This window comes from Osmerus mordax, chromosome 7, assembly GCF_038355195.1.
Source record: "Osmerus mordax isolate fOsmMor3 chromosome 7, fOsmMor3.pri, whole genome shotgun sequence".
Lineage (NCBI taxonomy): Eukaryota > Metazoa > Chordata > Actinopteri > Osmeriformes > Osmeridae > Osmerus > Osmerus mordax.
This window is the reverse complement of record NC_090056.1, coordinates 14,920,752-14,944,812: the sequence shown is the minus strand read 5'-3', so window position 1 is coordinate 14,944,812 and position 24,061 is coordinate 14,920,752. Positions and strand designations below refer to the sequence as shown.

Sequence of the window (24,061 nt, the reverse complement as noted above, 5' to 3'; positions counted from 1 at the left end):
TTGGCGTTGTAAGTCTTTTGAGCTGCGTATTTGTTGCGCTGAATTATTGCATCAGCATGACTTCTTCTCTTTCTTCTTTCTTTCCGGGTCTGGTGTTGCAGCATGGACGACCAGGATAATTGGGCTGAAATAGAGAAAGCAGCAAATGAGAAGAGACGTGAGCTTGTATTGCAAGGTTCAATTGTAGATGAGAAAATATCATCAAATGGGGGTCTGAGTTCCAGAATCTATTCTCTCACACTCCTAAATTATCTCGAAATTATCCAATGCCCGAGTCTGACAGAGATTCATGAAGACATCAAAAATTTGACAAACCTCCAAAGCTTGATTCTCTGTAGAAATAAGCTTTCATTCATTCCTAAAACAATTGGAAATTTGAAGTCATTGAAAGTCCTTGACGTGTCTGTCAATAACCTGAAAGTTCTGCCTGATGAAATAACACACCTTAGCGATCTAAATACACTCAACGTGAGTTGCAACAACCTCACATCACTGCCAGATGGACTGTGTCGCTGCACCAAACTCTCCACCATCAATATCTCCAAGAATGAGATCACTCGATTCCCAGCAGACTTCTACACAGATCGACTGGATCTCCTCAGCTCGATCATCGCCTCTGATAACAGTATTGAGGAGCTCTGCGGAGACGTTCACAAGCTCTCTGCACTGAAGGTATCCTGAAAGCATACTGCACTAGGCCATGGCCAGATATCAAGTTGAACTTGGATGTTTAAAATTATATTTATATTATTTGTAGCCTACATAGTATTAACAAATACGTCATAGCTCCAGTAATATATTTTAAATGTGTTTGATCTATCTGTCCTTAGGTTTTAGACCTCTCCAACAATAAGCTAATTGAGATCCCTGCGGACCTCGGAGACTGCTCCAAACTGAAGGAGATCAACTTCAAAGGTAATAAACTGAAAGACAAGCGTCTGGAAAAGATGGTCAACGGTTGTCAGACCAAGTCTATTCTGGATTATCTGAGAGCTGGAGGAAGAGGGAAAGGAAAAGGCAAGCAGCAGGAAGAGGGTGATAAGGCAGAGAGTGGCCGGGTAGCTGACAAGAAGAAAAAGCAGCACAAGAAGAAAAAGAATGTAGAGGAAGAGGAGGTGGATGAGATGAACCAGATGGTGGTGAAGATTCTTCATGTTTCTGAAAGCCCCACAGCACTTACAGTGACAGTGACATCTGAGGTGAAAGATGTGCGGCCGTACTTGGTGTGCTGTGTGGTCAAAGGCATGAACTTGAAGTCAGGGAATGCCCTCAAGAGGTTTCTAGTTGCTCAGGTGAGGTAACATAAATGTAGCTTCCTGTTTTGCTTCACTGTTCTCAACTCAAAGTTGCAACACAGCAAAAGTTGCAAAAGGACACCTCATTAAATACCTGTCCCTAATCTGTTTTTTTTACAGACCAAACTACATGATGACATATGTGGCAAAAGGACCACCGCAACCATTGCGACTCATGACGTGCAGTTACTCAAGGGACCTCTCGTCTATGATGCCAGACCACCTGCCCAGTTAAAGGTATCAGAAAAGTTAGCCAATAGAATACCCAACTTACTTCATACAGTACTTCAGTAATTCATACAAATAATGAATACAAATAAGTATTGAAGGATAAGTGGCTACATGTTGAATATGATTCAAACTTTTTGAGGTGACAGACTTTTATTAATAGCATTTTAGATTGTGTGGGAAATGTCTTTAAAGTAATCCAACTATTCATGACATTCACCCACACATCTTTACTGCAACATTAAGACAAGAAGTTAATGTAAAGTTGAATCTTTTCAACAGCATGGCTTTTCATTGCATTTGTATTTCTCAAAATATTTTTCAATACAATATTTTGTTGTTGAATCGTGTGTGTGTGTGTGCGTGTGTATGGGTAAGATCATCCCTCTAAGTCGTAAGGAGATGACTGCTGTGGACCTGATGAAGCAGCTCCAGCTGGAGGCAGACGACCAGAGGAAACAGAAGAAGAGGCAGAATGTTTCTGGCCTCCACAAGTAAGTAACCACCACATGCTTTTTGTCTATATAACTCAGGATAGCAGATGTTTGCATTTTTGTAGAAAAAATACACATATGATGTCGATTGTTAGGAAAGTATGTGTGCCTTTTGGGATTTTTGAATCAGTAATTCCCAAAACATTTCCATTGTTTTGCTTTCCATTTATTAAGCATCTTGGGTGTGGTTTCTTACACAGTTGAGTTATTGTTCAATCAAGTATTCCCTTTGTTCAGTGTGTTTGGTTGTTGAGTTTGTTTCATGTTTGACACACGAGGGCGCCAGGAGACTGACAGGCCTAATTTTGTAGTTGAATGTTTACAAATGGTTTCAGTTGTACCTCAACTTGTGGTACACTGTTTATTTCATGTTGAAATCTACATATCTACATTTGTCTTGTTTTCTCTATGATCTTTGCAAACAGGGTGCAGGGCAAGAATTTAAATTGAGAATGATGTGACAGTGTAGAGACTGCATAGTTCCTTGTTGCAGTTTTACTTTGAGAAAGATAAAACCACTTTAACCAAACAGAAACAACAAGGGTTGACAAATACAGTTAGGTCCATAAATATTTGGACATTGACACAATTTTCATCATTTTGGCTCTGTATACCACCACAATGGATTTGAAATGAAACAATCAAGATGTGCTTAAAGTGCAGACTTTCAGCTTTAATTTCAGGGTATTTACATCCAAATCAGGTGAACGGTGTAGGAATTACAATACATTTGATATGTGGCCCCCCCTTTTTAAGGGACCAAAAGTAATTGGACAATTGGCTGCTCAGCTGTTCCATGGCCAGGTGTATGTTATTCCCTCATGGGAGTTCGTTATTTAATTGACAAGGAGCAGATAAAAGGTCTAGAGTTCATTTCAAGTATGGTATTTGTGTTTGGAATCTGTTGCTGTCAACTCTCAATATGAAGTCCAAAGAGCTGTCACCATCAGTGAAGCAAGCCATCGTTAGGCTGTAAAATCAAAACAAACCTATCAGAGAGATAGCAAAAACATTAGGTGTGGCCAAATCAACTGTTTGGTACATTCTTAAAAAGAAAGAACGCACTGGTGAGCTCAGCAACACCAAAAGACCCGGAAGACCACGGAAAACAACTGTGGTGGATGACAGAAGAATTCTTTCCCTGGTGAAGAAAAACCCCTTCACAACAGTTGGCCAGATCAAGAACACTCTCCAGGAGGTAGGCGTATCTGTGTCTAAGTCAACAATTAAGAGAAGACTTCACCAGAGTAAATACAGAGGGTTCACCACAAGATGTAAACCATTGGTGAGTCTCAAAAACAGGAAGACCAGATTAGAGTTTGACAAAAAACATCTAAAAGAGCCTGTACAGTTCTGGAACAACATCCTATGGACAGATGAGACCAAGATCAACTTGTACCAGAATGATGGGAAGAGAAGAGTATGGAGAAGGGAAGGAACTGCTCATGATCCAAAGCATACCACCTCATCAGTGAAGCATGGTGGAGGTAGTGTTATGGCGTGGGCATGTATGGCTGCCAATGGAACTGGTTCCCTTGTATTTATCGATGATGTGACTGCTGACAAAAGCAGTAGGATGAATTCAGAAGTTTTTCGGGCAATATTATCTGCTCAGATTCAGCCAAATGCTTCAGAACTCATAGGACGGCGCTTCACAGTGCAGATGGACAATGACCAGAAGCATACTGCGAAAGAAACCAAAGAGTTTTTTAAGGCAAAGAAGTGGAATGTTCTGCAATGGCCAAGTCAATCACTTGACCTAAATCCAATTGAGCATGCATTTCACTTGCTAAAGACAAAACTGAAGGGAAAATTCCCCAAGAACAAGCAGGAACTGAAGACAGTTGCAGTAGAGGCCTGGCAGAGCATCACCAGGGACAAAACCCAGCGTCTGGTGATGTCTATGGGTTCCAGACTTCAGGCTGTCATTGACTGCAAAGGATTTTCAACCAAGTATTAAAAGTGACAATTAGATTTATGATTATGTTAGTTTGTCCAATTATTTTTGGTCCCTTAAAAAGGGGGGGGGCACATATAAAATGTGTTGTAATTCCTACACCGTTCACCTGATTTGGATGTAAATACCCTGAAATTAAAGCTGAAAGTCTGCACTTAAAGCACATCTTGATTGTTTCATTTCAAATCCATTGTGGTGGTATACAGAGCCAAAATGATGAAAATTGTGTCAATGTCCAAATATTTATGGACCTAACTGTACATGTTTCCATTGATTGTGTGTGTGCCTGCTTTAAGTTGAACTCTTACTCCTGCCAGTTAAAAAGTAGACAAACCTTAAATGTAATTTCTTGTCAAACCACTTGTACAATGTATCATGAAGGATATGTTGACTTGTACTGACATGGTGTTATCGGACTGGAGTTGGCTGTAGCTTTGTAACTACCTTTACTGTTATCTTGGGGTGAGAACATGTATGCCCTAATTGTGCTCTGCCAGTTATATAGTTATATTGTATTCCTTAGGTACTTGCAGCTTCTTGATGGGAAAGAACTCTACCCCTGTCTGGTAGACGCCGAAGGTCATGTGATCTCATTCCCACCAATCACCAACAGCGAAAAAACCAAGGTAGTGTGCATGTGTGAGGGAGAGACGGAGATCTTAATCTAATCTGATACCTTTTTCACAGGTCAATACTCAACACTCAGGTAACACTCAGCGATGCAGGTGGCTTCCGTATCTAGCTATGCAAGATGTTTTTTCTTTTGTTTGTGCTCCCAAACATCTGAAACTTGGCATATCCACAGCAGTGTGAAACCTTCACTAGACACACTGGATCATCCTTCCATAGCTATGAACATACTTCCTTTTAAATAACTGACTTTTCCTCTAAAAACATACAGTATATTTCAGTGTTTCCCCCAGGTTTACAGCTTTGGGGAGGGGGGGGGGACAGAAATGACATGTTGTTGTGTAAATAAGATAAATAACATAAGGCCATTTAGTTTGTTTCAGTTTTGTGATCTGGCGTTATATATATATTTTTTTTAAGACCTTCCGGGGGGGTGGGGGGGCGTTGGGGGGGCGTTGGGGGGGCGGGGTACCCCCCTAATATAATGGTAGGGGAAACACTGATATTTGACTATTACCAAAACACAACTGTGCAAAAACTCTGTTCTGTTAAGAGAATAATTGAGTTCTTTCATTGTCATTTATTACCAGCATGGACTTTTGTAATTTTATTTCAGATCAGGAAGACGACTAAAGAGCTGTTTTTAGAGGTGACCAGTTCTACCAGCCTGCAGACCTGTAAAGACATCATGGATGCTCTCATTATGGTAAGACCTGCTCTTACTCTGTTCGAGTTATCTGGCGTGTGCTGTAACTAACACCATGTTGTTGTTTTTAATGTTTTTATTTTTTCAAGAAGGATCAGTTAAAACAAAGCATATTTCTAAATCACATTTCCATCATCAGTGTATATGTAGCTTTGAGAAACAAAACACTTGGTCCTCATGTATTCACATTACATTCATAAGCACATGAGCAGCTATGCTCTCAGGGTGTCATGCTCCTTTGACATGTGAAGCCTGTTGCCTCTGGTCACTCAGTGGAACAAGTGAGCTCATTGTCCCAAGGTGACTGGCCCCCAGTGGTGTACAATGTCACTATCGAAAACTCACAGCGCACAATGTAACAGCAACCTTATTGACCATAACTTGGCAAACCTTCTCTTTCAGAGAGATTTGGGTTGTCTTTTGGATTAAAACAGTGGTCAGGGAAAATAAAATAAGGTTTTAGAGAATTTTAGAGGTGAAGTATTGTGGTCATTTTTACCTCAAAATAGATTTCAAGGAACATCTGTTAATGTCAAATGTTCTCAAAATTGGACATGTAACAGCTGCGTCTTCTTAACTCATTTCTATTGTAACTGCTGTTGAATTGTAGCTGAAATTGAAGTTACATTAAGAAGGTCCTAAAGTGAAACGTGACTTGAAAGGTAAAACTTGGGGTTAGATTCACAACATGGTGCTTCCTGCTCGGGGCTGCTTGTCCTATATAACCACAATCTCACTGACCGATCACATATCCACCGCTGAATATTTTAGCTTGTCAAGAAACGTGAGTGTGACAGTCTTGAAAGTGGATCTCAAAACAACCTATCCATGTGTATCCCTCCACAATTTATATGTTTGTATGTTTTAATAAGTTATTCTCTGCTTCTCCTAGAAAATGGCGGAGTTGAACAAGTTTACCTCGGAGCACAGGGAGGAAGCTGGGTCAGAAGGGGAGTGTGACGCAGCCCCAGACTCTGCCTCTGATGGGATGACCTCAAGCGAGCTTACCATCCAACAGGTTCGCACCGTGGACCCTGACGGAAACCTCAAGGTTGTTTACCCCTCCAAAACTGACCTCTCTACAGATGTCGACAACCTGAAAGTCATCTGGTAGTGCACCAACCAGCTGTTTAATTGAACCACTCACATAACATCACACTAAATCAGTTGTCTGTTTATTTTGGGGGCAGTGCATGTACTAGACATACATGATGGAATAATTTAAAAATATACTCAAAATACAATGTTTTGTATACTTTTTTTGTACTTCCATAAGAACAAGCACTGTTAATGAGTTCACTACAACATTTTGAATTATTAACATAAATAAGTATTATAACTTTCATTCACATCAATTACAAAAACATGGATGTCTGTTTAAAGAGAAATAAAATGGCACAGATAAAATGAGATGTATTTATTTTAGACTGAACATTGTCTTCAGCAATATACAGTAGGGTCCAAAAGCCTGAGACCTCTAGTCAAGTTACTTCTATTTAGCATTTGTTTAGAATCTACTGCATATATTTCATTACAAGTGATCATATAATTTTCACAATCTGAGTGAAATCTGAGTCCCCAAATTGACATGACTTTCCAAATATCTATCTTAGTTCTATTGGTACTTTGTATGTCCCCCTTTTTTTTGCTTTAATGATCCATGCATGGACTCCACAAGTTTGTGCCAAACCTGATGACCCATGTGATCCCAGCATGATTTCACAAATGTTCTAAAGAGCTTCTTGTGGTGTCACAGAATGCGTGGCTTTCTCAGTCTTCAATTCCTCTATTAAATGTTCAACTAGTCTCAGACTTTTGGGCATTCACACTCAGGTTAACTGGAACTCTCAGATAGGCTACTGTTACATCTCAAATGCCTGAGAAGGGTCTGCAGAGTTTGTGTAGGAGGGAGGTGTCTTGATGGGTGTGGTATAAAAGAATAGTCTGCAGGATTTGAGTCGAGCTTCTATTGCATCAGAGACGGATTACTCCACGAGCAAGTTTTCATTAGAAGCAGCAACGCAGTTGAACTATGAAAAGTACTTATAGAGTCCGCCAAGAGAAGCAGAAGTTGACTGAGGCAAACAGAGATAGAAAGTTGAAGTGGGAAAACGTAACGCAGTGCGTGGCACTAAATGTGCAAAGGATTGATACAGAGCGTTGGTTAAGCGCTTCATGCACAGAGAGTGCTAAAGCAACTAATTTACGACTTGCGGCAAAAGTAATAGCCAATCCTGTTGAATTGACCAATAGTTCCCGGCATTTCACGATTCCGAAAAAAACAAGACGAGCTAACACAGTTGCGATCTCTCAGAATATAATTTTACCGCCTATCAATGGATCAAGAATACCTGGAAATGTAAAGTGCGCCAATGCGCAATTACGCAAAGGAGGACCAACGATCCAAAATGATGGTGGTGCTTACTTACTATCAACCTCAACTCTGAGTAGTGCAAATAAAAAATGTCGAATGCTGGTTTCCCGACGTGGACCGGGATATCCATTGTCTGACAAAGGTAGCTTGATTACAATGATACAAGCAAAAGAGTACGCACAGCATGCGGACGGTCGTTACAGACTTGATTGCACGAAAGGGACTTCTGGCGCACAGCAAAGTGCGCCATCAAATTCCGTGCCACTTGACTCTTTAGAATGGCAATGGAGGAATGATGTTAGTAACCCTAGTGCCATTGACAGCGGTGTGATCTCGGACCGTAACACACATGACGCTACTCTCTGTGAAACTAAGCAACAAAGAGGTTTTCCATCCGATGAATCTGCCATTGAAACGGAATCTCAGTGCTCTGAAGACAAAGGTAACAAGACGAGTCGAATATTACTTTGTCCCAATGAGGAGGAATATTACACTTATCAGAAAATATCAGAGTGGGTCTTAACAGTTAATTCAACTCTCTTTTCCAGCAGTGATCAAATAAATTGTATGAGTTATGTAGAGGAACAGGACATTGCCACCATAAAGATAGTATATGATGGAGACTTATGAAGTTTAAAAAAAATACATTGGTACATTGACTACCTTGGGTATCTACCAATAAAATGTTGTCATTGATGAGACATTCCTCAAGACTTTACAGAACATTTTTATGATTGAGATAGGAATTTAATCTGTTCATTAAAAAAATATTTTAAAAGAAATTGGTGCATTTACATGGTAAGTAAAGGGTTTCTGACAACTTATTTTAAGACTATTGGTTTATTTCAGTCCACTGAGGATATCATTTGGGACATCACAGGGACTCAACCCAGTATATTTGTATTGTTCCCAGTGTTCTCTTATAAAACACATTAAATAAAGTAGTGTTATTTATACAGACTGCAATTATGATTTAATTACCTCATTTTCTGACTCATGTAAGATCTACTGTATACTGTATTCTTGTATTGGAGTTCCTGATTCATAGCATTGTTTGGTCATTGTAATGATCAATCAAAATCAACAAATGGTATCCACATTAATCTGAGCATGGAAGCACTCTTGCAAGTCCCTCAACATCTGTGAACATAGTATCCTGTGACGTATCCAATCATGTAAACAGATACCAGTGCTGCCAAAGCTCCTGCCACCTTCACAGCTATTCCCACAGTGCCAGTACACACTCTGTAGAAGACCCTTTAGAAGAGCATAATAAAACACTGTTATTGAGACCAAGGATGGGACAGTAACGATACAATTATTATTTATCTAGTAAGTTAACTAAATCTTCCACAGATCTGTTGACAGTGTTGCAGAACACAATCAACTTTCCAATCAGCCTTTCAGTAAAATACCTGTTCAACTTTCTACATTGCGACTCTCTCACAAGTGTCACTCACCCCATCATACCAGACGGTGATGCTGCCACATTGAGGTTAATGTTGTCTTCGTTCCAGCGATTGTACTGCACACTAGCACCGTCAGAATCCATGTCAGAATTTGCTCTTCTCTCAGGATTTTTAACTGCAAAATACAACTCACTCCATCAAGCATAGGCTACACTTGGAAAGATCAAGAGGGATCAATGTTCAACAAAAAAGTATTTGAAACAACATTCACAGAATTGCTTCTTACCTGCGTTTATAAGATAGTTCAGCAACAAACACACATGAACTTAAGACTCTTAAAGACAGAATGGGTCTTGCTCAATATAAAAGACCTTGAGCATAGTTCAAGGGTTCAATAAGGACAGTCTACCTCATACATTCATTGGACCTATTATTGCAGGTATCCACCTTCCAGTGATAATACTGTGTTCATTAATATGTCGTTTTTGTAGGAACTACAAAAAATATAAGCAATATGAATTAAATACAATACACATATTAAACACATTTTGTTAACAACATCTACATGATTTCCTAGCCAAGAAATTCAGTTAGGATGCATGGAAAATTGCATTGGTTGATCAGACGTAAAGGCTGAGGGGTACATTTATTTGAAATGTCATCTCATTACATCACATGTAAAATAAAATGTGCGAAACATAACGTCATTGCAATCAAGACAAGTTTTGCAATGGAATATTTTCGTTAAGAAAATCGACTCCCTGCAGCGGAGCATTTAACGTCATCTCAAAGCGACAACCACAAGAAGGGAGGATGAACAAACTGATTGCAAATTATGTGAAGAATGTCTATCGCTGTAGTTTTTCAGTTGAAAGATTAGCTGGTTTATGGTCTACTAGCTAAAATGAATAACTAACTGTCTGCTTGTAATGCGCGTTTTCTGGACATTTGACTGTCAGTTTTAGCCAGCTAAACACGACTGTTGATTTGTAGTAGTTAGCCTAGCTAGTAGCTAGTAGGTAGAGCTAGCTGACCATTCTTTTAATAGGAAATGACAACACTCACTAGGCAAGACCTGAACTTTGGCCAAGGTAGGAGCAAAAAGGCACAGATAGTTACTTTACCACCTTTTCTGACTGTCAGTTTATATCGGTGTCCAACTGTTTGAGACCTCAACAAGTGCAGTACAGTAGTACTACCGCTTGTTAACAAACCAAACAACTGTAGGAAATGTTGTATTTTTGCAAGAAGGGGAAGTAGTTTTCAAGCCAAACGTTTTAAAATAATCTGCTGCTTGTTAAAACATGTTTTGTTTTTTTCTTACAGTGGTCGCAGACATTTTGTGTGAATTTTTGGAAGTGGCTATTCACCTCATCCTCTATGTTCGAGAGGTGTACCCCTCTGGAATATTCCAGAAGAGGAAAAAATACAATGTGCCAGTACAGGTAAGATGAACACTGGAGATGTAACAGTGATGTATTTCAAAATGTATAAAACCACATCTGTCATTGTTAAATCATTTTCTAGATGTCATGCCACCCAGAGCTCAACCGATACATCCAGGATACCCTCCACTGTGTTAAGCCTCTAATTGAGAAGGTGAGTAAGAAGAAGAATATGCATCTAGCAATGAATTCCATCATCATCTTCACTCTTGGTCAGTTCACTGTCATGTGAACTGACCAAGAGTAAATATTACATTTTCTCTTCTGCCTTCTTTCTGCAGAATGATGCTGAGAAGGTGGTGGTAGTTATCATGGACAAAGAGCATCACCCAGTAGAAAGATTTGTCTTTGAGATTTCGCAGCCTCCTCTGCTGTCAATAAGGTTAACAGGCCATGATTTAAACTTTCAGGTGCTGTGTTAAACTACAAGGCACTATGGATGAATTACTCTTAAAATTGTACGTTTGTTCAAACTGAGGGAAAAACTTCCCATGGTTTTAAATTGAACCTGTGCATTTATCTGTAAATTCAATATATTCTATAAATTCAACTGTCAGAAATGTGAACTTCATGTCTTTTGGTTTTACAGCTCTGAAACGTTGCTGTCACATGTGGAACAGCTACTGAGAGCAGTTATCCTGAAGATTAGCGTTTGTGATGCCGTTTTGGATAACAACCCACCAGGTATGATACAGAGGCAAACTCCAGTAAAGGAATTCAAATTTAAATAAAACAAATCATGTTCATTTGTGTGTCGGAGACACTGAGGTATTTCACATTTTGTTCTCTTTGCAAACAAAGTGGACTTTTAAACAAAGCAGTTAACTGCAAAATTGTAGATTTTTCTCTTCTGTATGTCACAGGTTGTACGTTTACAGTACTAGTTCATACAAGAGAGGCTGCCACACGTAATATGGAGAAGGTACAGGTCATCAAGGTCAGCTGATTGCAATTCACTAGTTTGAATAGATTTGGTACATTGATTTGGTGTACAGTAGTTAGTTAGACAGTAGTCAATATTACTGTAACATTTTCACTGGGCAGGATTTCCCATGGATAGTTGCTGATGAACAAGAGGTTCACATGCAGGAGCCCAGACTCATACCCCTGAAGACCATGACCTCTGACATCGTAAAGGTCAGCCTCAAAATACAGTACATGCTGCAGAATAAGGAATACACACAGAATGTATAGCTGTTCTTCAGCTGGCTTCTGTCTGGATAATCTTGTTTGAATGTATTACTCTTGTTTGTCCAGATGCAGCTGTATGTGGAAGAGAGAGCCCAGAAGGCATCATAACCTGACAGACCACAGAGAATGAATCAAACAAGCAGTCATATGTATTACAGTATTATGCTAATAAAATGCTGAAGATTAAACATTACTTAATATCCAAAGGACAATTCAAATGCAAAATCTATAATTCGGTATGGTGTGACCAAAATCTCAAAGACGTAGAAGACCAGATCGTGAACATGATGAAATTGTTTGGTTCAGCATTTTTATACACTTTTGGGAACCGTCAATCGCATGTCAGTGTTACAACAAAGTAACTGGGTAGAATAAACATTTATGGGTTTACCTCATGTATTTTATTTGTGCAATGTCTCAATGTTTTGTCAATTGCATTTGAGTTTGAGTAATACAGTGATTTACCATAAATATGTAGAGTTTCTTGTTTCTGCCAAGCCATTTTGGTTGTATAGGTCATGCAGGATCTTGCTAAATTATATTTTGCTTTCTGTAACTGACCCCCCTGCTTCCGTAATAGATTATATTAGATTCATAATTATTTTCATAGACGGTCGCTTGCAATTCTAAGTAATTTAAATTAACCCAGTAACATTAAGTATAATTGCCTGGACGATAAATGCAATTGTGTTGGGATAGACATGCAGTAGGTGTTTTCAGGTCACATCTCTTTCTCAACGTTACTGAGTTTCTCATTTTGTCAGATCTAAGCAAACTGTAAATTAAGACACGACTATTAGGACATGATTATAATGTCGTAGTTGATTTGGTGTTAGTTTATTTGGAGGGAGGTAGGCCTACACTTTTCCCGACGGTACAGGCAAATTTTATTATCAACTATACCATTAAGATAATGTGACTTAGAATAATAGAAAAACATATGTATAAAAATCATTTTAAAGACTAAGATGAAGATTACGAGGAGCTCAAAATACAACTACCTTTCCCACACAGGCACATGCTGAAAAGAGGTAGAGCCAAAACAGGAAATAAAATGACGTACATTGCAGACAGAACATCTAAGTGTAAGACTTTATATACAGATTATGGGTAAGACACACAGATACATCAGGCATACTTGATCATTAAGTGTAATGCTATACATAAGTTCTTATTTACATAAGTTACAGTTGGTCCACTGTTCCACGGCCAGGACGGAATCTCCATTGTTTCTCTTGAATGTTTTAATGTCTTATGGAGGAGGGTCCAAACATAATCCTGGAGAGTTCAGGTCTAGTATTTGAATTTAATTGTGAACCACCAATTAGTTGTTTGATGAAATATCCATGTTTTGTGAACCTGAGGGGAAAATCATTGGTCAATCATTTTTGGTCAATCCTTATAATTCATGAATAATGAATTGATGAATAAATGCATCATGTGCAACATCTAGACAAAGTTAGGTCTCACTTGTTTCTGGAACTGGCCGCATCAGTGATATGGCAGTTGATTCCTTAAATATTGAAAGAACGGTAAAATAGTCAGACTATAGCCTCCATTTACAAAAGTGTTGGTTAATGGGAAGAAATATATATATATATATATATATATTTACCTGTCTATTCTCTGTAAATGAGGGATTCATTTTAGTTGTAACAAACACACACAAAAGAACAATTGTCAGTGCAACCCAGAAAAAAGCATACAACATACATTAGATGCTGCTTATTTACACTTCAAAATACAGAGTGAAAGTGTAGAATGACACAGGGTTCCCTTTTTTTCCGTAGTGCAAGAGGTAGGCTAATGGTGATGTGTGAGCCTCACATAGCCTAGTTGAAACTATGAAATAAACTTAGTTGCAGGGTGTAATGAGGGCTTCTTGGAGTATTGAGCTCTCTCGCCTTGTCTTCACCTGTGCACAGAACACGGGAACATCGCCATTCTCCTGAACAGTGAGAGTGAACGTTCGCATGCTGCCATTCTCCTGAACAGTAAGTGTGAACGTTCGCATGCTGCCATTCACCTGAACAGTGAGAGTGTACGTTCGCATATGCTGCCATTTTCCTGAACTGTGTGAATCAATTTTCCCATTGGCTCACAAGACTGAAGCTTTTTGACGTGTTGAAATCAGGCCTGTAACAGGGGGTTTTGACTGAGTACTTAATTAAACGGTGGTCATTTAATGAAAATAGGTATATTTAGGGAATGCAAACTAATATAAAAGTACATTATAGTTAAACTAATATAAGGCCCTGCTCTCGACAGCCATGGGGTAAAAGAGGCTACATGAGTGTATTTTCACCATGAGTGTGATACAGGCTTGTCTGTCTTAGGTTTATTATCTGCATAAATCTCCCTGTTCATAACTTTCTAAACTATTTTTTAAAAGAAGATCCCTAGTCATTATATGAAAGTGACATTTTAGCCTGATCTAGAAAAATACCATGCAGGTCAAGTTATCAACAACATTCTTACCTGTGTTCATTAGTTTTCTTGTTTTTTTACGTCCAAACTTCCAATAAACAAGAAAGGCCATGGTTCCAACAATGGCAATGCATGCAATAATGACTATAGGAATGATAATCTCTCCAACTCCAGACTTTGCTGTTTCACAAACAGTATCAGACGAATGGTCACCAGAAATGACTTGGACCTTGTCCAATGATTCACACCTGCATAGAGTAATGAGTAATCACATTTCATTTTGGTCTGAGTTTCACATTTTGCAGGTGATACAATGTTAATAGCAGTACATGTGCATCTTACTTTGTGTGTGGTTGGCAGGATGTCAACGATCCATTGGAAAAAGTATCACCAGTGCAGTCTGAGCATTCAGTGTCTTTAGAGGATGTTGCTGCATAAACACAGATGGAGAAACCTCATTTAGTATACACATGTAGATATTGGACTACAGTCAGAAAAGCTATAGAAAAATGTGTCATGATTATTCCTATAGAGGTACATGGGACTATGAGGCAAACCTTGCTGACTGATGTATTGTCCAGGTTTACATCTGCTGTGTTCCTGGGCAAATGCACAACCTTGGTATGTTGGTAATTTGCAAAAGTATCCCTCAAGTGGTTGACACACAGCATCGGATATGGATGTGCAGCCTTGCTTTACCTTCAAACCTGAAACTGTGAGAAAACACATGACCACTACATCTGCCAAAGCTCATCTCAGCTACATGAGAACTGGTAGAGGCAGTTACCTGGATCACAGTTTGTACATGGAAAGCAGCTTGAGCGTCCATTGGGCTGGTCGAGAAAAGTAGAGCCAGTACAAGGAATGCAGGAAGTGCTTGTGAATTCAGTACAATGTTTATGAACTCTGTTTCCTGGGGGGCATAAGATCATGGTGTTACTTTTATATTATCATTCATCCTATAAGTCATATCATATAGAGAAGTGGTCCTCACCTGGTGCACACATGGGACAGCACTCTTTCCCTATCTGGTACTCTGCTCGTCCACATGTAGTTTCCATACAGAGTACAATGTGTAAAGAGAGTACCAGGATCTACAAATATTGGAGAAGATAGGTAACTATACTATGTATATACATAGCACTGATGTTATAACTTGTATTGTTACATAAAGAACAGATATAAGTTTAGTTGGGTGAATTCTGGTAATCTGGGACATTGGGTAATCAGTTCAGTTCAGTCACCTTTATTGTCATTCAATTTCACTTTACAGTAAGAAAGAATGAAATTTAGTTTCAATAGGCTCAGGATAGTGCAGTGATGTGCTTACATAAATAAATGGGTATATACACTATGTATAAAAAACTGTCTAAAATATATATTACATATTACAGCCAGTTATATATATTAAGCTATGTATCAAAATGCTATTAAAACGTATGTATAAAAATGCTAACTAATTATGTTATATTACAAAGTTCAGTGTAGCAGTCCTGTAAGGGTGTGTGAGGGGGGATGGAGGAATTATTATTTTAAGTTCAGCAGTCGTATGGCTTGTGGGATGAAGCTGTTGTAGAAAATGGCTGTTCTGCATCAAAACCTGCGGAACCTCTTTCCAGAGTTCAGCAGTGAGAACAGTCCATGGTGCGGGTGGGAGATGTCCTTGTTGATGTTGTGAGCCCTGGTCAGACAGCGCTTCTTTGCAATATCCTGTATTCTTCTTCGTAATGTGGGACACCTAAGCTCCAGTGTGTTTTTTTTCCTACTATGACAATGTCTAGTCCACAGAATTTTTACTCAAAGGTTAGCATTGATGTTATGTGCAAAACATGATTGGTATGGTGTCACAAATGTGCAGGGCAATTGTCAATCAGGAAGCTCCCATGAGAAATTGCATGAAAAGAAAGTGCCCAGATTACCATAATTCACCCTATATTTTTGTTGTATAAATAGTGAATATCATGGCTAAAAGACTAAATGTATTGTGCACTGACTGAAAGTGTAAACCAGACCTTACCTTAAAATGAAAGTGTTGTTTCCAATGATTCATTAACTTTGACATTTCATTTAAAAAGTAGGAGTTGGATGTAGCCCAGTTTGTTGTTGATGTTGTAGGTCTACAGCAAGCTTACTGCAATAAACAAGACCCAAAATATAGGCTTTTAACATTGCGAAGTAACACATATACTTCCCAATCTAACCAGGGCCGGATTAACAATTTTCTGTGCCCTGGGCAACAAGGCATTATAAGTATTATAACTATGATGATTTTTCAGTTGGCTAATTTCTGGTGCCCCCTCAGGAGTTGGTGCCATACGCACAACGCGTAGTGCGCGTTATGGGAGCGGCGGCACTGGCTACTAGACTACACAAACACTGTTTTTGACTTGATTTAACATAATATTTTGATCGAACGAGGAAAGTTAGGACTGCGTTCATAACGTGATATAACATTTTAGTTGACATTGTCCAGGGCCCCTTAGATGTCATGTGCCCCTGGGCAAGTGCAGTTGCCCTAATGGTTAATCCGGCCTAGAATCTAACGCTACGCTATAGATGTTCAATTTTTGATCATTCTCATTTTACTTTCGTTTTGTGGGAAGTAGGTCTCCCAGACATTATGGCTATTGTTCCATGTCATTGCTGTCGACATTTAACAATAAAAGATCAATTCAAATTCCATTACTTGAAAGAAAAGGTTTACAATAAAATAAAATGTTACCAACTTGAACGAAACTTTAGTTCCGTGGTGTGTTATGGCCAGTTTGTGTCGTCTCTCCTGTTGTGTCGTGCATGCTCTGGTTTCCGCCAATCATATTCCCGTCGTCACTCTATGCGTTCACACTGCAGCGCCAAAATGAATTAAATAAATACAACATTAAATAATTACTTAAATGTGTAATTAATTAATTAATTAATTACAATAGGAATTAAATACATAAATGTGTTCTTAAATGTGTCATGAATTCATTAAAATACCAATACATGTTATGCCTTAAGGCGAACGCTAGCGATTGGTTATGGCAGATCAGAGTGGCTCTGGGCAGATCCAATAGTTTTAAACTTCAACAGAGTACCCGCCTACAAGGAAGTCAACGCTTGTCAATGGAGCGAGGCCAGACTCTGTACAAATGAAATGTACGAGTCTGGTTAGGACCAGGCTACAGCGTCCATGGACTTCAATGGGGCTGCTTTGAACAGTTTTTTTCAGTGCTTCGAAACGGTTGGATAAATACTGCGATTATGTCCCTGCCGCGGACGCTTAGCGTCTCTGGGTGAATGGAGGAGTGGGCTGGTCTGGACTCCGGGCTTCTGCGTGATGATTGGAGGGTCTGTCGAAAGACTGCATCTCCTTTTGATTGACAGCGATTTTGTACTATAAAAAGTCGCCGAAGCTATTCGAGCTCAGTCCCATCGCGGATTTTGCAAGTGTAGTCGAAAGACAAACTGCTGAACTGCTGCAACCTATTTCTTGGTGTTTGCTTGGCGAAATTGCTAGCCAATTTTCATCATACAATTATTCACCAGTTTAACCTAATTCACACGTAAATAAATGGTCATTTTTTATGATGTAGGCCAAAAATGAGATTCCCCTCTTAAAGACCAGCAGCCACCACTGTTGCCTTTATTGAAAGACTGCGAGAGCCTACTATTGTTGAACAAACGGTTTTAGTCCGCCTCTTCACTAACGGAAGTTTAATCGATAACGATAAAGTAAGCAAACAGCAATTGATCGGCCATGACTGACGTCAACGCAGCAAACCACGAGAAGCAGAATGTCGGACTTCACGGAGCTGTTTTTAACTCCTACCCAACTGCTGCGTTTCATGCAGCCGCAGCTGATGTCAAACACACCAGTATGACTGCTATATGTAGAGCAGGGGTTTTCAAAGTGTGAGGCCCGCCTCCCCTGGGGGGCGCCAAAGAGTTTCAGGGGAGGCGTGAAAAAAGCATGGAAATATATATATATATATTCAACAAACAAAAAAAGCCTTTCTGGAAAATAATGATTTGGTAGATGAATGGAATTTAATACATAAATACATACACATATTTTAATGCAATTTGATAATCACCCAGTCCTGACAGAGGATGTGTGAAATTATTTTGAAAGGAAACATCTAGTTAGCTAGCAGTGAGAGCAACTTTACCCGGCACGAGAGAAAATAGGTAGTAGGCCACAGTGTATTGTGTTGCCAGAATAACTAGTACATTTGTCAGAATAGGACTACTAACTTCATTTCATGATGCAGTTATTGATGGGGCGTTATTATGACAATGTCTCTTAGCAGTCATAGCTTTAATTGATTACAGTACTTACCTGACAGGAACGAAGAGCACCGACACAATATGTGAAGATTGTCAACATGGCTTTTATTCTGAAAATGGGGTGAACTGCACCGCTTGGACTGAGTAGGTAGCAGCTTTGAAAAACTGCTTGTTCTGCATGCACTTGTGTATTTAGATATGGAGATCATGGTGTAAAAAATCAGAATTATGAATGATAAAATGTGTTGGTCATTTTTGTTTACAACCTAATCGGGCAATCATTCCACAAAAGGCTTAAAAATACTATTTTTCTCCCATCCTGCAGTTGTGCATCAAAATGAAGAGTGACAACTGAAGAGGGAGGGTCTGACACAGATGCTGTCTGTGCAAAAGCAACAAGAAAGCATTCTTTTTTAATTGTTAAATGTATTTCATTATTAATAACAACAACACTTGTAAGCTATGCATTTACTTAACAAAAGGTTAGTACTGTACAATGCTATAAGCAAAATAAACCCATCTATTTTCAGAACACAGAGACTCTCATACACTAATGTTTGTTTTTACTATGAAAGCCAAGTTTAAAACTTTTTACAATTGTCTTTAGAATGTTGCACTTCTGCAAATGTCGTATTCATTCAATCCCAGAAGATGGCGCACGCGCCTAAACGAATATAGCCTACTAAATCGTTTGGTGATTCTATCTGTAAACTGTTCATACTCGAAAATGTATTTTTGTACAGTAGCCTATTTGGTTCATGTAATTTTATTAAAACAATTAATCTTTTTTTTACATGAGGGAAATGCATTTTATTTAGCGGCTTGAAGTCACGGTGTATTGGTGTTTGCATTGAATTTATTGTTATATTTGATGTGTCATGAAGTTTGCCTTCCCATGTTCACATAATAGCAGATATCCTTTCACGTAAATTGGCTCTGTGATTCTGGTTTGAGGCCACCATTTTTAATTGGGTAGGCTAATATTGACAGCGTCCATGCTTACAACAGGTGGATTCGAGCCTTATAGTTTAGCCTACTTTGTGTCTTTTCCGACCCTCTTGAAAGGCAGGTAGGATTACCATAGTGAAACTAATAAAAAATACGCTAGCTGTCTTGTTTGAAAATGACAGTGTCTTTGAAATGTTTGAAAACATTTTAGATAACCAACTAATAGTAAGGCTCTAGTTAAACGACCAAGTTAAATTAAATGTATTTAGTAGCCTACAAACATGGAAACTTTAATCTTGTTTGAGGCGTTAGACTACAGTAAACTACCCAACTGGGTTTAACGCTAGTTGTTGACCGATTGTTTCAGACGTGGGCTAGGAGGCTACAATGCCCTCACTGTACGGATCCTCGATGGACTTGGGTTTGGATTATGTAAAAATTAAAACACACTACTGTGGGTGAGTATCGTAGTTTAGACTCGTGCCGTGCAACTAATCGTTTTTTATTTTTTTTATTTGCGCTGTAAGCATAGGCTTCCAATATAATATTGCATATACTTATTCAATGGTTAGCCTAAACCAGTGGAACGGATCTGATAAATGCGGGTTTGGTGGAACTTAATCACATTTTAAACAGTTGCCTTTTGCCTACTGTAATTAAGAAAAATATTCAAAACCATGTCACCTAGTAAAACTGAGGACAGGAAATACATTGCCTATATTTACTGATGCATTCATTTATTTATTTCTAGTATGCCATATGTTTGGTGTTACTAAGGGATATTAAAATGTGTGTATCGGTTTTAGCAGTAGGGGAGACAGGTAAATCGTGGCAGTGGGAAAGCAGATTCTACCAAATGTTTAAGAGGACTTACACTTTCATGGACTGGAACTTTCATACGACATTGAGATTTCTATAGGCCTAAGTCATTTTTTTCCGTAGCATGTCCTTGTAAACAAAATGTTCTGTATATGTACTCATAGGCCTATTGGTACAATTTATTCATACATACAGCTTAATGTCCCCTGGATAAAAAATAAGCGGTCACAGTGGGGTCCAAAACTGGCCCAGCAAGGACGGCCCAGCAGTTATTATTTTCCTATAACATGGAGGTGGCATGTTGAGTAAAAAATGTCCTCATGACCAGTGCTATTCAGAGTTTTAGTTTGAATTGCTCAATGGCTGTCCTCCCTTTAAGCCTAACATTGTTAATTAAGTTCAAATAATAAGAATGTCTTATTTCAGTTTCCATAATTTAATTAGTCTGTTTTCTTCCCAGATGTAAGAGCATTATAATACAAGACTACCCTAAAATGGTTAAGTTAAAGCTTAAGCCTAAGTTTTAAGATGATTTTAAAATCACCATGAAGTTATATTGTGATTGCTGAATTTTAACTTGAAAAGAAAAAAATATATTTTTCTAACATTTGGGTTAGTATAGGTATGTACCCCAATGAGACTCAACTTACGCCATCTCTATGCTTATCCCATACCTGGAGTCTCCTCTACTTGATGTATCTATAGGTATATTAGTAGATCTGCCTGTCTGTAAATTGAATTGCAGTGCCACATAGTGTCAACATTGTGTAGTTTAAATATGTTTATTGTGTCTGTTAATGTTATTTTATAAAAAATGCATCAGCCATCCTGGACATGTTTTATTGTTCTGCGACTGTAATTGTATTCAGTGATAAAATGTGTACAGTATTGTCCAATAGTCAAATCATAGTCTCTGTGATAACATAAAGGTTGTGGGGGAAGTACTCCTGGTGCAGGTTGGTATGCACTTGGTATTCGACATTCTGATGTTAAAAACGATTAAAGTCAAAGTCTCACAATTCTTCAAAAGTAGGGTACCTTTCCTAAATACATGCATTCATTATAAGTTTGTGGAGACTCTCAAGGTAGCCTACCAGATGCTGTGAAGTTGAAGTGAAATCTCTGAACTGGGGCAGCCCTCTTACTGAACTTTCAGGAAGAATTGGTTATTACTTGAGTCTAAATATATTTAAAGGGGCAGAAGAGTAATATGGCAATACCCTGGTGGTCTAAGCATGTGCTTGCAGACGGTCTAATCCTTTCAGTTGCCTAGCAACCAGTTATGAGCAGCCATATTAGCTCCCTTTAAGGGCTATTGACTGCAAATCAACATTGAGTTGGGACATTACATTTCGCTTATATTCCTATATTTTAGAGAACTACACATTGGCCTAACATATATTATTTTCATGTATGTAGACTTAATATTGATTATAAGTAAACACAGTTTCAACACTGTTTTGGTTGAAATCTTGCCTTTGATGCAGCCATAGAGCCATAGAGCAATCTCTCTTTGATGCAGCCATAGAGAAAATAATTATAATTATACCTTTAAACAAACTCCACATACTCCGCAAATGGTGTTACAGTCTTTCTATCTAGCTTGCTTCAGTGCATTAGAATGCAAGGTTTGGATTCATATGATTTTGAATAGATGTTTAATGCAGACTTGTGTCAACATACATTGTGGAAACAATTTTATCAACCAGGAGGATATTCATAAAAACAGTAATGGAAAGATAAGTAGGGATAACCATCTTGGAATCCACAAATCCTATTCTATGGCTGGTAAATGGGCGATTCTGCCCAGTATAGGATGCACTTGACTATGCTCATCAAACAGTGCATCGGTTACCTAGGGCCAGGTTCTTACTGTAGTAAACTCTGTCAGAGAACTGCTTCACACCTGTACTTAATGCCTCTCTTCTGCCAGTCCCATGTCTAGAACTACGTTTTACAAATGTATTAATACTCTTGAATAACCCACATCAGATTACACGTGTTAGAAGAGTCTTAAGTTTATGTCAAGGAAGTCATTGTCTAGTCACAGAGCACAGAGCTGCCTTTTTAAACAGAGAAGCAAACATTTAGAAAAAACATGCAAAAAAAAAGAAAGCCAGCCTTTCCATTGTTATAGAAGTCATTTTTAAAGGTGTAATTTTCCAGTGTCTACTTTCAGTTCATTCAGTGTCCTGTATGTCCCTCATTTTTACTCATTGCCTTTACCCAGGGGTGGAGCCTCTCTAGAAGACTGTCTAGTACAGGGAAGCATCTCTCACATTAGTGGAGTCAGATAGGATCCTGCTTTCTTTTAATGACCTCAACTGTATGGCATTAATTACAGTAGCTCTACTATGTCACTCAACCTTATTCCGTGTATACTTTGTAAATTGCAGGGTGTGTGTTAGTGTGTGTATGTGGGTGTGTGTGACTGAGCTGTGTGTGTATATGTTTGTGTGAGCTGGTTGCTGGTACAGTGTAAGGGAGCGTTGGTGGTGCAGTGTGCCATGTTGGCAGAGGATGTGGCCCAGTGAGGAGAACTGGAGGACTGCCTGCTGTGGCCCAAGCTGTCCCTGTCCCTCCCCAGAGGAGTGACAGTCCCAAAAACAAGCCCAGAAATACCCTTCCACAGGCCAATCTGCAACACTTCCACTACCTGTCCTAAAAATGCTAAGTCTTTAGTGTTCCTTGTTCAGTGTTGTGCCAACAGTAGCAGATTCAGCCAGGGAGTCTTGATGTTTAAAGTGAACACACTCATGGTTCATGGAAGGAGGTTCTCTGAAACAAAAATACAGTATATTAACTGTATGCTCTGTTCAGTTTAGGGATGTATTTAGAATAGGCTACATTGCTTTAAAGATGTCTACTAACATACTACTGCCCTGACTGATCCTTGCAGCCATTTTGTGCCAACAAAGAGCCAGTGTCAGGACCACAGTTGGCTGCTGTACCAACTAGAGGCAGTCAACAGCTAAGACTTGGCATGGATCCGAGCCACAAAAAAACTAAAACAATTACGAGTGACTGTTTCAATAGTGGCCTTAGTAGCTCAGAAAGTGGAGTGAATTGCTGCGTTAGAATTAATAGGCTTACCACATCTACCCAAGTTGGGTTTGTAATCAATTTGCAATTAACTATCTCAATAGCCAACCCTTCCTGTATTCTTTGTGAAGCCAAAATGTGCTTCCAAATATTCAAGAATTACCATACCAAACAGTTGTTTGCCATGAAGCATAATAATGTAGCCAGTCTGTGCTGCCTGGTTTTGTTCAGTGACCCCATTATTAGTGGCCAACAGGAGAATTCTAAATGTGCTAGCTAGGCCATCGTGCATGTCTCCACCAGGCTGGTGCTGTGTGTCCTGCATGTCAGAGGAAACCCCCAGACTGTGTCTGTGATGTCTGAAGAAGACCATTTAATTCATGTTGTAGCTGAAGACGTGGCCCATACGTACTAGTTGGTTGCCATGGCTACATCACAGAACCTGAAGAGCTGCAGGTCATTGTTACTGTCATGGAGAGGATACCTTGACTTGTGTAGCAATGTCCTGCTGTAAAACTTGGGAATCACGATTTAACTATAACCATGAGGGATATTGTGTTTGTGTTCGTACACTGTCCCGTATTTTGATGTTTATGTTTGTATGACACTTTCACTCATGTTCACGTGCGGGGCATCAGTAGTATGAGGTCTATGCTGGTTGTTTGGTCTCACCAGGGCAGGATAGTGCCAGATGGACACGCAACACACACACAAACAAACACACACACGTGCTCTCTCAAGTGGAGAGAGCGACATTGGCCATCATCATGGATGATTCTCTTTTTCCTTCGGGTGGCAGTAGTCCCTGTTCATCTATGCTGTTCATC

At 39.1% G+C, this 24,061-nt stretch overlaps 5 protein-coding genes across 7 annotated transcripts in view; 3 read left to right on the top strand and 2 right to left on the bottom strand.

Moving 5' to 3' along the window:
* Window positions 1–91: 91 nt before the first annotated feature.
* Window positions 92–6,720, top strand: lrrc47 (leucine rich repeat containing 47). The gene is made up of 7 exons (XM_067240518.1): window positions 92–672; window positions 831–1,292; window positions 1,416–1,532; window positions 1,902–2,017; window positions 4,498–4,600; window positions 5,221–5,310; window positions 6,203–6,720. Exons 1-7 carry the CDS (start codon window positions 103–105, stop codon window positions 6,422–6,424), a joined length of 1,680 nt encoding a protein of 559 aa, XP_067096619.1. The 5' UTR covers window positions 92–102; the 3' UTR covers window positions 6,425–6,720.
* A 152-nt stretch (window positions 6,721–6,872) lies between these two features.
* On the bottom strand, window positions 6,873–9,254 carry smim1 (small integral membrane protein 1). Its single transcript, XM_067240519.1, has 2 exons — window positions 9,145–9,254; window positions 6,873–8,941 (listed from the first exon to the last, which is right to left on the bottom strand). Exons 1-2 carry the CDS (start codon window positions 9,234–9,236, stop codon window positions 8,818–8,820), a joined length of 216 nt encoding a protein of 71 aa, XP_067096620.1. The 5' UTR covers window positions 9,237–9,254; the 3' UTR covers window positions 6,873–8,817.
* A 630-nt stretch (window positions 9,255–9,884) lies between these two features.
* mad2l2 (mitotic arrest deficient 2 like 2) lies at window positions 9,885–12,133 on the top strand. The gene is made up of 8 exons (XM_067240103.1): window positions 9,885–10,184; window positions 10,420–10,538; window positions 10,621–10,692; window positions 10,820–10,920; window positions 11,128–11,222; window positions 11,402–11,475; window positions 11,583–11,675; window positions 11,796–12,133. The coding sequence occupies exons 1-8, from the start codon at window positions 10,145–10,147 to the stop codon at window positions 11,835–11,837; spliced, it is 636 nt and encodes a 211-aa protein (XP_067096204.1). The 5' UTR covers window positions 9,885–10,144; the 3' UTR covers window positions 11,838–12,133.
* A 677-nt stretch (window positions 12,134–12,810) lies between these two features.
* LOC136945729 (tumor necrosis factor receptor superfamily member 14-like) lies at window positions 12,811–16,944 on the bottom strand. Of its 3 annotated transcripts, none has more exons than XM_067239730.1 (10): window positions 16,883–16,944; window positions 16,174–16,287; window positions 15,151–15,250; window positions 14,944–15,069; window positions 14,714–14,869; window positions 14,499–14,586; window positions 14,208–14,404; window positions 13,345–13,355; window positions 13,200–13,242; window positions 12,811–13,088 (listed from the first exon to the last, which is right to left on the bottom strand). In XM_067239730.1, the coding sequence occupies exons 2-10, from the start codon at window positions 16,216–16,218 to the stop codon at window positions 13,054–13,056; spliced, it is 801 nt and encodes a 266-aa protein (XP_067095831.1). In that variant the 5' UTR covers window positions 16,219–16,287; window positions 16,883–16,944; the 3' UTR covers window positions 12,811–13,053. The 3 variants fall into 3 exon arrangements, with proteins under 3 accessions (XP_067095831.1, XP_067095830.1, XP_067095828.1); XM_067239729.1 differs by having other exon boundaries at window positions 12,913–13,022; XM_067239727.1 differs by lacking the exon at window positions 13,345–13,355 and having other exon boundaries at window positions 12,913–13,022; window positions 14,197–14,404.
* Window positions 16,945–23,658: 6,714 nt separating this feature from the next.
* The window catches only part of prkcz (protein kinase C, zeta), a 47,677-nt gene continuing 47,274 nt past the window's right edge, over window positions 23,659–24,061 (top strand). The window contains 1 exon segment of the mRNA XM_067239080.1: window positions 23,659–23,690. Coding sequence (XP_067095181.1) covers window positions 23,659–23,690 — 32 coding nt within the window.

What these genes read in the sequence shown, in the direction of transcription:
- lrrc47 (XM_067240518.1), top strand. Translation starts at nt 103, where the DNA reads ATGGACGACCAGGATAATTGGGCTGAAATAGAGAAAGCAGCAAATGAG. An exon ending in AGAGGTTTCTAGTTGCTCAG is followed by an intron (nt 1,293 to 1,415) that starts GTGAGGTAACAT and finishes TTTTTTTTACAG; the next exon opens with ACCAAACTACATGATGACAT. An exon ending in TCATGGATGCTCTCATTATG is followed by an intron (nt 5,311 to 6,202) that starts GTAAGACCTGCT and finishes TGCTTCTCCTAG; the next exon opens with AAAATGGCGGAGTTGAACAA.
- smim1 (XM_067240519.1), bottom strand. Translation starts at nt 9,236, where the DNA reads ATGGATTCTGACGGTGCTAGTGTGCAGTACAATCGCTGGAACGAAGAC. An exon ending in TCACCGTCTGGTATGATGGG is followed by an intron (nt 8,942 to 9,144) that starts GTGAGTGACACT and finishes GCTCTTCTAAAG; the next exon opens with GGTCTTCTACAGAGTGTGTA.
- mad2l2 (XM_067240103.1), top strand. Translation starts at nt 10,145, where the DNA reads ATGACAACACTCACTAGGCAAGACCTGAACTTTGGCCAAG. An exon ending in AATACAATGTGCCAGTACAG is followed by an intron (nt 10,539 to 10,620) that starts GTAAGATGAACA and finishes ATCATTTTCTAG; the next exon opens with ATGTCATGCCACCCAGAGCT. An exon ending in CCTCCTCTGCTGTCAATAAG is followed by an intron (nt 10,921 to 11,127) that starts GTTAACAGGCCA and finishes TTGGTTTTACAG; the next exon opens with CTCTGAAACGTTGCTGTCAC.
- LOC136945729 (XM_067239727.1), bottom strand. Translation starts at nt 16,218, where the DNA reads ATGTCAAAGTTAATGAATCATTGGAAACAACACTTTCATTTTAAG. An exon ending in AACAACACTTTCATTTTAAG is followed by an intron (nt 15,251 to 16,173) that starts GTAAGGTCTGGT and finishes CAATATTTGTAG; the next exon opens with ATCCTGGTACTCTCTTTACA. An exon ending in TGAACACAGGTAAGAATGTT is followed by an intron (nt 13,243 to 14,196) that starts GTTGATAACTTG and finishes TCAATATTTAAG; the next exon opens with GAATCAACTGCCATATCACT.